The sequence below is a fragment of the Vombatus ursinus genome, unplaced genomic scaffold (genome assembly GCF_900497805.2).
Source record: "Vombatus ursinus unplaced genomic scaffold, bare-nosed wombat genome assembly UNPS02009173.1, whole genome shotgun sequence".
NCBI lineage: Eukaryota > Metazoa > Chordata > Mammalia > Diprotodontia > Vombatidae > Vombatus > Vombatus ursinus.
Window position 1 is genome coordinate 9,383,108 of NW_020948951.1, and position 14,699 is coordinate 9,397,806.

A 14,699-nucleotide genomic window follows, 5' to 3' on the forward strand; every position below is an offset into this window, starting at 1 on the left:
CTGATCAAAGATTCCAGCAGCTGATCTACCGCTTCCCAGATGCCTGGTAGGTAGGAGGGGGAAGTAGCATGGTATGGTGTGGGAGAGGACATAGACAGGAGGAGATGAAGGTGGGAGGGAGATGTTCAATCCCTCAAATATGAAGAGCAAAACCAAGGTCCTCGGATGATGTGCCACTTAGAGAAACTGACCCCTCAAGAGGAGCAATTTATAATCCATATCACAAAAAATTGTGAGTGGATGACAAAGTTTAAAGTACCATCAATGAGGCCTAGTATGGGGGTGGTCAGATGGGGAAGGAGGCAGCTTCAATTTTGTCCATTTGAGATACTTCCTGATGAGCTCTATTAGAGGACTCTGGAATTTGCTGGTCTAGCTGTACAGATCCCTGTGGGGCTCACCTCTCTCACTGTACCCTCCCTCCCACTCCATCTCTGATGCTATCTTACCTAACTTGGGGCTGTGGTCACTAAGAGAGCCAATGTAGTGCATGAATGCTGGCCAAGAAAAGCCAAGCTTGAAGGCCAAAGGCATCTGGGTCATTCTGAAGGCCTCTGAGAGGGGTGGAAGTCCTGGGGCCTGAGAACACTGGTGTTTGATGCTAGGTGCTTAGGGAAAGAGTCATGTCAGAACTGCATCTCAGAACCTTAAGAGATTAGCATCTCACTTTTGGGGGAGCCCACTGCAGGCTTGCTTAGATTTCTCTCTCCCCTTTGTGCTCAGCCTCCACTTCTGTATCTGGATGAGTGTGAAGTTCAGGGAAGAGAATGAAGAACCATAATACTCTTATCCCCTGGAAAATGGGGCCCCCTCATCCCTTGATGCCCCAAGAAGGAAGCCATATTGAGGAAGGAGGGATGTCCCTTTCTTTCTATACTCTCTAGGGCTGAGGAAGAGGAGAAGCTAGCCAGAGAGTCCCTCTGACCTCTGCCCCTTAACATCGCTCTGCCCCTTTCCTGGCCTTACTTAATCAAATAGAGCTTGTGTCTCCCTTCCCATATCCTTCCCCTGAAATTTATTTCCTTCCTGGGTGGGAGAGGTTGGGGAGAAGGAAGGGGGGGCCACATTAAACTGCTAAGGAAACAAGGTTAGGAACCACCTTCCCACTCACAAAATGGGGAAAGGGAAGAGATTTAGAGACAGGCCAGTGGTGGACATGGATTATATATATAATGGGGGGGGGGTGCGTAATGTGAGCTATCTATCAAGAGATGAAATTAAGGTGAGGACTTGGTTGTTACACCTTCCTCATCCAGAAGGGGATCTTGAATTTCAACTAATGCAGGGCCAACTTCTTAAGGGCCTAGTTTCCTGGATTTTATCCAATATTGGACCTTTGGGGTGGTCTCTGATGTGGTCCCCTTTGAAACTCTCATAAATATTGTGACTGAGGGTGTGTGTGTGTGTGTGTGTGTGTGTGTGTGTGCACGTGTGCGTGTGTGCAAGCGCGCGTGTGTGTGGTCATGCCCTGAATGGTCTGAGAAGCTTCTAGGAACCAACAAAGCAGATGAAAAAACTATCTGGGGGTGAATAGGTTAGTGCAATGAGAGCCCTTGATCTCTAAACCAGGAAGAGATGAGCCATTTGGTCAGCTAAAGCCATACCACGTTTTGGGTGGAGGTGGCATTCAGACTTTCATATCTTGGTGAGTGTAGGAAGGGCATAGCAACTGTTAGGCAGGATGATAGATGCTCTGAAGGCATATGGATAGTTGGTGATCAATGAGACATCTTAAATCCGGGGCACTGGAGGGGAGCCTGAATTCCTCTGTTCATGGGGTGCATGGGAGTGGGGACATGGCCAGGGCTAAGAATAAGCTCCCAGATCTCCCCATGGACCTGGATGGTAGGAGGTGGTGAGAAGGCTAGAATCAGGGAGGATCTCCTTTGTTTGGGAAGAGTTCATCAGCCTTCCAAATTCAGATGCTTATCTGCCAACATAAGGACATCTCTTTTTCTCGTTCCCAACTCAAGATGCACATAGCTTAAGGAGTGAAATGCACTGACTGAGCACTTACTGCAAAGGCTGCTGACTTAGCATATCCTCTTGCACTTTGAGAGGGAGGAGAGGATGGGCATGGAAGCTCCTAGCAGGGGACTACACTTCCTTCACTCTCCACAACCTCCATGCCGCTCCAGCCTGGATCCTCTAGGCACTCGATAGCTCTGTTTTATGTCCATTATGCCTCAAGGCCATTGTTTTGCATGAGTTTCCATGCGGATGATGGGTTTCCAATCTCTCTTTCCCTTTCCACAGAATTCTAATCAAAAGTTCCTGGATATTGGCAGGAGAAAGGTCCTCTACAACTGAGAAGAGATTGGAACAAAAAGGGAGAGAGGAGAAAGAGATAGGGTCTTGTCTGCCCAGGGGCCTCACTGGCAGGAGTCCTGATCTATGTTTAAGACAACTGGAAAGATAACAGATCTGTCTTGAACAGCCCTTGGCTCTCAGGAACTATCTGTGGAATGAGTGAACAAGAGAGCAAGTGTTTGGCTTTGGGAGCCTCTGGGTTGGAGGAACCCTACACACCCTTCCTGGTGAGGTCCAGGCCAGGATAGAGGTAGGGAGGTGGACAAAATGACCTCAGGAAGACCCTTTCTGACTTGACCCCTAGGGTCTCTCCTTTAGGCCACTTACTCTGGTTTAGCCTACACAAAGGGGCTTTCTTGTTTAAATCAGTCACTTTCAACCTGATTCTCAGACACAAACTCCCATAGCTTTCAGATTTGGGAAACAAGATAGCATGCAATTGTCATACCCTTCATCCCTACTACTCTCATCTTTCATGGCACTTTTGAAAGAAGACATGATGGGATGGGGAAGGAAGAGAATTGCTAAGATCCAGGATGAACTGAGGGTCTCATTGGACAGAAATGGGAGCCAATGGCTCCAGTCTTCTGCCTTGCCCAAGAGCCAAAAGCAGGTATCAAGGAAGGCCTAGGAAGATGATAGCTTGGAGGGTGGGGGGCAGGGGGAGTGTGGTGGTGGTGATGAGGAAGGAACCACAGAGCCATCATGACCAAGACAGAGTCTCAGATCTCTTCAGACTCCTCAAGACCTGCATGGCGAGCTACAGGTCCATGGTGAAACCTCATTCTCATTCCTAGGCATAGCTACCACCTCATTCCCCAAGAAGTATAAAAGATGGGGCTATGTGAGTGGGATGATGAATGTCCCTGACCCAATGATGAAATAGGTGATTGTTGGAAGCTGGACCCCCCAAAGAGGGACCCTAGAGAAGAGAGGACCAGAGGCTGGAAGGAGTTCTTTCCCTTAATTTCACAGCTTAGGTCACTGAATTCAGCCCTTCACCCCCAACCCCAGGCCCCTATAACCAGGAGTGAGGGGTAGGGAAAGTATCGAGGGAGGAGAAATGCAGCACATGCTTTGCTTTGGTCATTTAGAAAAAAACCATACAAAATTGCCCAGAAAAATGAAATGGGACCATCGGCCTCCATTCCAACCCACTCACAAGCCTCTCCTCCTGTCTTTCCCCATGAAGTCACCGAGAGTGGTTAGCCAGCTAGGAGCAGAAACTAAACAGGTATTGCATATAGAGAGATAGATAGATAAATATATACTTTTGCCATACTAGATGCATTCGTATTCACAACTGGAAGACATGGAGCAAGGGAGAAGCTGTCAGGACAGGAGCAAAATCCATCCCCAAATAGCCCACCAAGTGGGGAATGAGGGGGAGGGAAAGGAAGGGCTTTGGCAAAACTTATATGGGGGGGAGGTGTCAGTGGAAGAGACACAAGAATGACCATCTCTCCTGTGTTAAATGAGAATTATAAAACCCTGAGCCCTAACTGGGTGACTCACTTTCTCCTGCCTGCCTAGGAGACAGTCAGAACTATAGAATTTTAGAGCTGGAAGGGATCTGTCATCTCTGCTAGGGTGACACCCTGGGAGACAATTGTCCCAGCTAGAGTGTCACCCTAGGAGGCAGTCAGACATGATAGGGTGACATGGTAGGGGACAGATGTTTCAATCAGGGTAACACCCGGGGAGGCAGTCATTTAGTTAGAATAACACCTTAAGGGATAAGTGTTTTGGGTTTTTCCCCCCAGTTAGGGTGACACTTAAGATGACAGTCACCCAGTTAGGGTGACATGCTAAGGGATAGATGTTTCAGTGAGGTGTCCACCCTAGGAGGCAGTTATCCCAGTTAGGGCGACACCTTAGAGGACAGGTATTTTTACTTAGGGTGATACTCTAAGAGATAGTCACCCTGCTTGAGGTGACCGTCTGTTAGGGTGACATCCTAGGGGACAGGTGCTGCTCTGGGAGGCAGTTGTCTCTTTCAAGGTCTTAACCCTAGGAGACAATCAGCTCCGAGGAACATCCTAGGAGGTGATCATCCAGGAGAGCAGGAACACAGCCCTCCTCTTCCAGAGACAATCCCTTTAGGGCTTGGATGCTAAAGTTTTGAAATAAAAAACAAAAGGCCTCCTGGACCCTTCAAGCTTAGCTTTGGGCAGATAGCTGAGAAAGGGGCAAGAGCTAAAAAGGCTTTGGGGTGGCCATTACATGAGGAACTCCGCTTTAGGCCCAAGAAACATGAACAGAGATGGACGGAGGTGAGGCCCAAAGAAGGAGCTGAGGAGGGCTGGATGCTGGATGGGTTTGAGTTTTTTGTTTGGTGATTTTTTTTGTTTTGTTTTGTTTTTTACAAATAGAAGTACATCCCCCTTTTCCATTTTTATTTTTTATTTGATTTTATTTTAACTACACGAGCAGAGCATGCAGCTATCTCTGTGCGGTGATACCGTTGAAAGTTAATACTTATTCTTGGAAGGCAAGGCACATCATGTGATAGAAAATTTCGTGCAAATTAGGAAACATGGAATTTTTTTTTCACTTTTTTATATAATTTTTTTTTTTTTAAAGAGGACGGGGCAAGGGAAGGTGGAGAGGGGGAAAGGTAGAGCCAGTTATAGTCTGCCATGCATTTATCAGCTCCGAGCTGACAGCTTGAGCTAGGTCACACGAGTTCCTGGTTAAGCACCATGCAGTTTTATTAGCTTTGAGTTCTCCCCTTGACCGCCAACTTGCTAGCCCAGCTTGGTTCCGCAAGGTCCCGCCTGGAATGCGGTCCTTTCCCACCCCCACCCCTAAAACCCTAGGGAGCTAGGGTTGCCTGTACCGAAGGTTCCAATGCCCACCCCACCCCCAACACAGACATACATACACGGGCACGCGAGCACGCATACACACACACACACACACACACACACACACACACACATACATACACTCTTCACCCATCCACCCCCAAGAGAGGCTCACTTCAGGTCCCAAAGGCCAACCCCATCCAGTGGCTTGGAGACCTCTTGGGGGTGGGGAGGACAATAGGGTTAAGTGCACAAGGATCACACCCTCTGCCACTGGGTGACAAAGTTGCCATCAGGGAAGCTCCAGAGGATGAGAAGGATGGCACAGGGTAAGGAGACAAATTGAGGAGGGAGCTTAGGAAACTCTGCTCTTTTCTCTTTTGGATCAACTGGGTTTGCCATGCCTTTGTGCCAGTTTGAGAGGAAAGTATGGTCTCTGGAGGAGGTGGCAGTGGGTGGGTGAGAAGAAAGAAAGAAGGAAAGTGGGATCGGGGCCAAGAGTGAGATTCCCATGGTGGGGAGGAGCCCCTTCGGCTCAGTGCCCCATAGATGGCTCAGACCCCCCTGGAGGGAAAAGGGCCCCTCCGAGACCAGTGGGAAGGAGTTCTAGAAAGGTTAGACGTGGGTCTCACAGGGCCCAAGGGCACCCCAGAAGTCGTAGTCGCAGGCGTCTCCTCCCTCCCCTGATGACTGGGGGAGGTAGGGTCAGAGGTGAGAGCAGGAGGGAGGCCTAGGGCTGGCTCCCTGAGCTTAGTGTTATCAGAGCGGCTCAACGGAAATGCTTAACAGATTGCCCACCCCAGGCCTGAGCTACTCCTCACTCTGCTGGGGTGTATGTGTTTAAGGGGGGAGCAAATGGGAGGGAGTGCCCGGACACAAGGGCAGTAGGGAAAACCCAGTCGGGGTCAGGGCACTGCCTTCCTTGCCAGTTGGGGTTTGGCAATCTCTCCCTCTCTGCCAGATCTACTCTAGACCTGGACTATAGGACCTCCCTCCATTCCCCGCTCCCCTCCCTACTGGGCTTCACCCCCATCTCTTGCAGGGATTAGTCACAGAGCGGGGGACTGGACCAAGTGACCTCTCCCTTTCCTACCTATCTCGTACTCCCAAGAGCCAACAGGGAAGACAAAAGTGCAATGGGGCAGTTCCCCTTGGCCTGGCCTGGGCTGAGCTGGGGAGAAGGGCAGGCATGAGGTGGAGGAGACATGGATATGAGAAGGGCATCACTCTTGGTTTTAAGGCACTGGCAGAGGGGGCAGTAGGGATCTGAGGGAGAGGGGGCAGTTTTCCTGACCCCCTTTGGCCCCAATCTCCACTGCCCCAGACGGGCGGTTGGCTGGCAGGGGCAAATGCCCACTCTGTCTTTCAGTCTCCCATCTCTCTGGCTTGGGCTGTGGGGGGAGGTAAGGGGATGAGGGTGGGTGTCTGAGACCCAAAGAGATACCTCATTGAATAGGGAGGAAGGGCCACTGGGAAAGGAGGTGTCCCCTTCCTCCTTCCCTAAGGAGAGTCTTGGTATCGCTGCAAATCAGAGAGGCCTGAGGCCCAGATACCTATAGGAGAAAACCAGGGACCCCAGGGTCTCCTAGTGGCCCTTGGTGAGGTATCTCAGGGATGATGCATAGGGAACCAGCAGGGCCCAGGAAAAGGGGTGGTACTGAGGAGTTGGCAGGAAGGGTGCCTTGAGTGGGCATGGAGGGCAAAGGGCCACCCAGGTCTTGGCTCTAGGCCATCCATGATCACTTGGCCCTGCTGTGAGTTGGGGGTGTGGGAGGGCAGTAGCTGAGGGCAGCGATCCAGGATTCAGGCACTTAAATCGCACACACTCCACAGCCCAGTTAGATGGGGTGGGGAAGGATTGGGAGAGAGTTTTTGTCAGAGAGGGTGGAGCCCTGTTATTCCCATCCCCACCCCACAACGTCTCCCCTTGGGGACGCCTGTCAAGCTCCTTCAGGGTAGGACTAAAGCCTTGGGAGCAGCAGGCAGGTGAGGGGTATGTCTGATGGTGGCTTCCCTTCCCTTTCTGTCCTCCAAAAGTGCATCTTTTGCAGCGCATCCAATATCATCCCCAGGGCATTAGGCTTTGGGGCACGGCTTTTGGTGGGCTACCTCTTTCCTTAGTCCCTTCAGTTTCTAGGTCCCAGGCTCCAGGGCACCAAGCTATGGGAGGAGTGGGACTGATTGCATAGACCTTTTCTCCCAAATGGGGTAGGCATGAAGAAAGAATGAGTCCCAGTCAGATAGAAATACAGAAGTGAGGAGGGTGGGCCAGAACCAAGTTGAGGCCAAATTAGATGTCTCCATATATGGTATATGAAATGGGGGGTTTTCAATGAGTCTTTCAGGGCAACAGAATTTGGTTGGGGCTCCTTTTTTTTTTTAGCTTGGACCGTGCTGAACCCTCTCACCAAGGGGCCCTGCCACCAAGCCCTGCCCATTCTGTGCCACTCCAACCAACCTTCTGACACTGTCAGTGGCCTCCACCCTTACCTTGATTCCCCAAACATCTTGGAGAGCCACTTTCTCCCCTGCCACCATTGCCACCCTTATAATGTCTGGAAGCACCAGGAGAGACCCTACTGTACCCATCTCCATTCCTCACCCCTTCTACAACACACAGAACATTAGGCCCCATGGGTGTGTCTGCCACTTATGACAGGTACCCTGATCCCCAGGAGGCTGGGGAAGATGGGAGGTTGCTGCCTGACCTCCTTGGCAAATAGCAAGCATCATGGGCACCAGCCTCTTTGGAATGCTGCCCCAGAATCCGGCCCCAGAATGGGAGTTCAGGGGAAGGGGATATCAGCTGATTTGTCTGCAGTCATGGCAGATGGGGAGGAAGAGAATGCACCTGGTACAGTTTCTTTACCTCAAGATGCCCCTCTGTGGTGGGCCTTAGGGATGTGCTCACCTCTCTCTGGTTAAGGAGTCTGGACAGTGGGTCTGGGAGCTAACCCAAAGCACGGTTTTTTGTTTGTTTGTTTAATCTGCTCATCCCTGGGCAAAGGGATGGCCGCTGGTGCCAATGGGAACTGCCCTCAGCCTGCCCGATGCCAACAGGAGCAAGCAGCCATCTGTCCTGGGAGCAGGCACAGGAGCAGGGGTCAGGGTGGGGGGACAGGCTGGGCATCCGGTCCTTTCTTCAGTCGTGGCAGGTGGAGAGGAGATGAATAAATTAGAAAGACACCGTATTGCATAGGCTGCCCCCCGGGGCCCTACGTCTGGGCAGTGCCCGCTGGACGCAAGGGGCCTGTCCCTTGGCCGGGGTGTCTGTCGCTGGGGGACGGGGCGACGATGTTCCTGACTGCCAGGCGCGGAACCTCACTCGCTCTTCGGAGAGAGTCTCTGACTTTTCTGTCTTACCTCTTGTTTTCGTCTTTGTTTTTTGTTTGTCTCTTTTTGTTGTGTTTTTGTTTGTTTGTTTTTTTTGTCAGGTTGAATGTTGGCGGGGGTGGCTGGGAGGACGTCCTCACTCGAACTAGCTCTCCACCGAAAACGTGGGCCGGGGGGCTGCCTTTCTCCCCCCCGGGATAGCCCCGAGACACAGGAGAAGGGACGTGTGGGGAGAACCTTGTTTATCCCAGATACCAGGACTGGAGGAGAGAGAGAAAAAAGAGAGAGAGAAAAAGAATGAAGTAAGGCTGTCTGGAGAGTAACTGCTGATATTCCTTCATACTCACACCTTCATCTTTTCCTTCTTTTTCCCCTAAAGTGCTCACCTGCCATCTCCCTCCCCTGTCTTCTGATGTTCCATACTCATGTTTCATACCATTCACTTTCCACTTGTAGCCCCATTCTGCCACAGATTCACTGTGTGACCTTGACTAAGTCATTTCTTTTTGTGTCTAAGTTGACCATTTACAAAATAAGAAGTTATACTAGATGACTTCTGAGGCTCCTTTCAGTTCTAACATTTGGTTTTCTAAATTCACTTTCAGTAAAGACATTCTATGTTTTATGTTCGAAAGACCCATTTCCCTTGGCCATTCTGTGGTTCCGTGGAGGACCTGCCAAGAAGCTAGTCAGCTGGGGCAGGGTGAGGGGGGGCAGCCAACAGGAAGTAAGGTAACTGGAGAGTGGCAAGAAAGCTGGACAATTGTGAAGGGTAGTGGGAGGGCCCCACAAGAATGGGGTAACAACTTTGCCTCTGAGGAAGACCCCCATAAGTCAGGCCAGCCCCTTTCCTTGGTCCTCCAATCCACACAACAATTAGGCTGGTTTAGGGCATGGTTTGCTTTGTTTTTCTGGACCTGGAGTTTGGAGTACACACAAGAGATAGTAGTGGACCATGCCTCAACCCCAAGAGTCCCCCACCCCAATACATGAGAGGCTATGCAGTTCTGACTTCAGTAAGACTATGATTTCTGTGGGACAGCCTCACCAAGTAAGGAAAGCCCCTAAGGACTTTGCATGGCCAATGCATGAAGAACTCTTTGCCTATGGCAACTTGAAAAAGCAAGACCAATCCAGAATGGCTCTCAGTCCTGAATAGCCACCGACTGCTCCTCTCTCAAGGGTGTTAGAGTGAGGAAGAGGAAGCTAAGAATTCTCAACTCTTCACGTGCGCTCACCCCAGACAGCGGATCCATCGCCAAAGGCTTAACTCTACCTTCACCACATCTCTCACATCTGCATCCTCTCCAACACCTCCCCATTACTTCCAGGACCTAACAAAGTCCTCCGGCATATAAACATCTTCCCAACCTAGCCCCTTCCTACCCTTGCAGTCTTCTTTATTTTACCACCCTCCATGAATTCTAAGGTCCAGTAAGACCTGCCCACTGGCTGTTCCTCCCACAAAACAATCCATCTCCTCTCTTCATGCTTTTTCAGTAGCCATCCCACATACTTGGAATGCTCTTCACCTTTGCCTCTTGACATCTCTAGCTTCATTCAAGACTCAGCTCAAAGGCTGCTGTATGGAGGAGGTCTTTCCTAATGTTCCCCCTCCCCCTGCATCCCTAGTCCTCTACCTTCTACTCTGCTGTTGTTCATTCAGTCATTTCAATTGAGCCCAACTCTTCGTGTTGCCACCATTTGGGGTTTTCTTGGCAAAGTCTCCAGCTCATTTTACAGATAAAGAAACTGAGGCAAACAGGGTTAAGTGACTTGCCCAGAATCACATAGCTACGGAGTGTCAGAGATTGGATTTGAACTCAGGAAGATGAGTCTTCCTGATTCCAAGTCCAGTGCTCTACCTACTGTGCCACCTAGTTGCCCCATACTCTGTATCTATCTTATATGTACAAACCAACAAATGGGGTCACAAAGAGTGTGGCACGACTTAGATGACTCAACAACACAAACCTAGTTACTGACATGTTGTCTCCCCTATGAATTTTCCTTGAGGCCAGGGGCTGTTTTTTGTGTTTCTGCCTTTTTCTCTATCCCCACTACTTGGCACAATGCCAGTACAACAGTAAGTGCTTAATAAATGCTTGCTAATTATCTATACACATTAGCATAACTGATGTTCATCTAAATATGAGATCCTCATCCAGTGATCCATAAAGGGAGAACATATTACCGGAGGGGACGTGCCACATCAAACTTGACATTCTCACTAAAAATGAAGCCATAAGACCTGGGGAAGGTGGAATGAACCCAAGAGTTCTCTTTGGAGAAGCAAATAAAAAACTGGCAGAGTTGGTTTGATCATGTGTATGAAGTCAACAAGAAACATAATATAATGGCACACTTGGTCATCTTTTATGATGGTGCTCGTGATCAGCAATTGCAAAGCAGCCAGAATGAAGAAAATGGCTGCCTATGTACCTACAGAAATTCTAGGACAAACTTGATAAGAACCTCCAAATTAAATTGTGAATTTTAACAATTGGTAACTGCAATGAGAATTGCAACTAGGTGGCACAGTGGATAGAGCACCAGGGCCTGGAGTCTGAAAGGCTCATTTTCCTGAATTCACATCTGGCCTTAGATACTTAAATGCTGTGTGACCCTGGGCAAGTCACTTAACCCTGGTTGCCTCAGTTTCCTCAGCTGTAAAATGGGGATAATAACGGCACCTATGAACTCGGATTTTGCAAAGGTCAAATGAGAAAGCGCCTGGCACACGGTGAGGGCTATATGTGCTTATTATCGTCCCTCTAGCTGCTATATCTCTCCACTTGGCAAGAAGCGCCACCTGGTGGCCTACAACATTGCCAATAACAACACTGACGGAGTACAGACTCATTTATAAGATCTTAGAGAAGAGGATGCTAGGAGATTATGAGCAGCATTATCTCATAAAATAGTGGGAAATGGAGAGGAAAAAAAGTATAAAGAAAGCTCAGTGAGAGACCCAACCAATAACCTCTGAGGAATTTAAGGATAAAGTTGAAGGGAGAACAAAGAGGAGGAAATTCAGAGATCAGTACAGATTTTTTAATAAGCTTTTCCTGCCATTTTTTCACAATGGTGCAACCACATTTGAATTCGAATCTCCTAGTCCCTGGTATGCTACATAAGGATGCATCAGTGGCACTAAAGAAAACAAAACTAGGAAGAATAGATGGATAAGCCCAAGTTTATGCAAAGGAGGTTAAAAGGGGAGAAGACACAATTTCCATAGCGCCAATGGATCTGCTTCTGAGGTATCGGAGAAATAATACTAAAAAATTGGAGAGGAAAAGTCTCAGATTTGATAGTTACCAAAAAAGATGACCAAGAAAGTATGAAGAGCTAAGAACAATAAGCCACTTAGCTATATATACATTATACACACACACACACACACACACACACACACATATATAAAATCATGAGAATTGTCTACATCCATATTGACATATATCTCGATTTGAGTATAAGAAGGGAACAGGCGAGGTTTTGCAAATAATAATATACAGCACACCATATCATTATAGTCACACATCTGACTGAAAGGTGTAACAAATTACAAGATCCCACTATGTTTATTGTTTGTTGACTATAAAACAACATTTGATCTGATACAGCAAAATGTTGCCTTTAAGGCTCTCCTCCAACAAAGTGTCTCCCATGCATTTATCAAAAATCATAGCCTTCAAAAATGTAACAATAACAGTTACTAGCATTTATATGATGCTTCAAGATATGCAAACTGCCATACATATGCTATCTCAGTTTATCCCCACAAGAATTCTGTGAAGTAGGTGCTATTATTACTCTAATTTTACAGATAAGGAAACTAAGGCTAAATTAAGTGACTTGCCCAGTGTTAAATGGCTCGTAAGTGTCCAAGGTGGAATGTGAACTCAAGTCTTTCTAACTTCAAGACCACCCACTATATCACATGGCCACCTCAGCAGAGATAGCTTTACTGAGTGACCCTCTGATTATTAATATCAAGCGAGGGATAAAACAAGAAATACATATGCTTGCCAAACGTGTTGAACTATCATCATGGAAGATGTCCAGCACAGAGTCCATACTGGAGAAGGGTTCCCCATTGATTTGGAGGCCCTCTAGATTCTGCTGTTTGCTGATGGCATCAAACTCTGGAACTCTGCACAGCCTCTGAAAGGAGACCTAAAATCACTTTTAAAAAGTTCAGTCTAACTACCCATAGGATAAAAATCAATTATATGAAGAACATGTACCAGCAAGACTACCAGGTATAGTCGTAAGGGTAACCTAGCCAGATGGTCCATCAGTGCATGTAGCCTGGATGAGTAATGCCAATGGCCAATGCAATGGGACTAGAATGGAGGAGTAGGATGGCCTTGGCAAATTGATCCCAGGCTTCTGGGCCTAGTTTATACAAAGGCCCATCTTTATAAAACTAAGATCCTTCTGGTGAGGCTGCATGATTGGGAGTCATGGAATTAAGACTGTGGGTCACCAGAAGGGCAATGGAGGGAGCAGGGTCAGCAAGTGTAGGATGCAGCATGCCACCCATGGGCATGGCATAAGGGATGCCATCGGATAAATGAATGACTGGAAAAGGAGGTGGACTCCTCAAGTACAGGGGGCAAGGTATACCTGATTGCCTGCACGCTCCACTGGTGTCCCTGAAAGGCGAGGAGATTGAAAAGACGGCCCCCAGCATGCTAGGTGGATGCCCTGTGGAGAATTTGTGGAAGGGCGTGGACAAAAGAGAAGGGGTTGGAGGGGTTATAAGCTGTGTCTCAGGCACCCACCTCAGTGGGATCCCAGATCACAGGATCAGTGCTATTCTTACATTGTGGGAGCACAGGCATACCTGTGGATATACTCTTTAGGTGGGAGGGTAGAATAAATCCCAGAACCCAGGTCCCAACTGGAATGGCCCTTTGGACACAGAATATCAAATACAAAATTCAAGATCTGAGAGGGGCCTTAGAACATAGGATGTTCTAACTATAAGAGAACTTGAGAAATTGCTTAGTTCAACCCTCTCATTTTGTATATGGGGAAACTGGGCCATGGAGGTAAAGTGTTTGCCCAGGGTCACAAAGGGGGAGACTGTCAGCTCCAGACCAGGACTTTTCCCACTACTCCACACTGCCTTTGATCTCTAAGGTGTCTATTATCTCTGAGATTCCCAAATGTGAGGAAACAGCCAACATCTAATACATGCCCACTTTGTACATATACCTACACCCACACCCTATAATAATTCCTCATATTTGTGTTACACTTTTAACTTTTCTGAAGTGCTTCTCCCCATGACCTCACCTTGTTCTCTTTGTAGGTAAGTATACCCCTTCGGAGGTAAGTAGTAACGATAACAACTAGCAATTTATATAGCACTCTAAGATTCATAAAGCTAGCAAGTGTCTAAGGCCAAATTTCAACTCAGGTTCTGCTAACTCCAAACATGGGGTTCTATGTACTGAGCCACCTAGTTGCTTTACCAATATTATCTCATTTAATCCTCACATCAACCCTGGTACTATCCTTATCCTCATTTTATAGATGGGGAACCTGAGGCAGACAAAGCTTAAATGACTTGCCCAGTGTCATACAACTAGTAAGCATGTGAGGTAGGATTTCAATCCTGGTCTTCTTGACTCCAGGATCAGCACTCTATTCACTGTGCCATCTAGCTGCCAGTAGGTAGATAGGGCAAGTACTATGATCTCCATTTTACAGATGGAGACACTGAGACCAATCCTAGATTCTACTACTTATTAGACAGCTGCCCTGCTTCAGCACTGAGGTTCTAGGTCTCTTGACTCTTCTATTCCACAATGCACACATACACTACACTTCCAAAACCCTATATTACATGATGACACATTTGATCCTCAGGATAGGGGAGAGAATACGATTCATTGGCATAGGGGACTTCTAGTAAGGAACGCAGGAGCTGCTTGGGGGCCTTGAGAAGTAGTGACCTACCCTAGTTCATCCACGCAGCACGTGTCAGAGGTGGGTACACCTCTTCCTAAGGTCTTCCTAAGCACAAATAACAATACGAGCTGATGTTTACTTTAGTTTCAAAGTTTACTAAACACTGTGAATAATCTGTTTTGCACAAAGCATCATACCGTAGCATCACATTGTATCCTAAGGGTACACAGTATTATCATGACAAACTCAGTATGGAACATTGTCTCAACTGTGATTTGCTCTTATCGTCTACTATTGTGCCACATTGTAGAAAAGCACGCGGCA

General features: G+C 48.0%; 1 protein-coding gene across 8 annotated transcripts in view; it reads right to left on the reverse strand.

Annotated features, from left to right (window-relative positions):
* Window positions 1-8,593: 8,593 nt before the first annotated feature.
* NFIC (nuclear factor I C) overlaps window positions 8,594-14,699 on the reverse strand; it is a 133,494-nt gene continuing 127,388 nt past the window's right edge. For 2 of the 8 annotated variants that reach the window (XM_027850949.1, XM_027850952.1), the window contains one exon: window positions 8,594-8,710. In XM_027850949.1, coding sequence (XP_027706750.1) covers window positions 8,693-8,710 — 18 coding nt within the window. In that variant the 3' untranslated portion in view covers window positions 8,594-8,692. Of the gene's footprint in view, window positions 8,711-12,035; window positions 12,630-13,082; window positions 13,164-14,699 lie in introns of those variants that run through there. The other 6 variants (XM_027850948.1, XM_027850947.1, XM_027850946.1 and 3 more) reach the window with 6 other exon arrangements.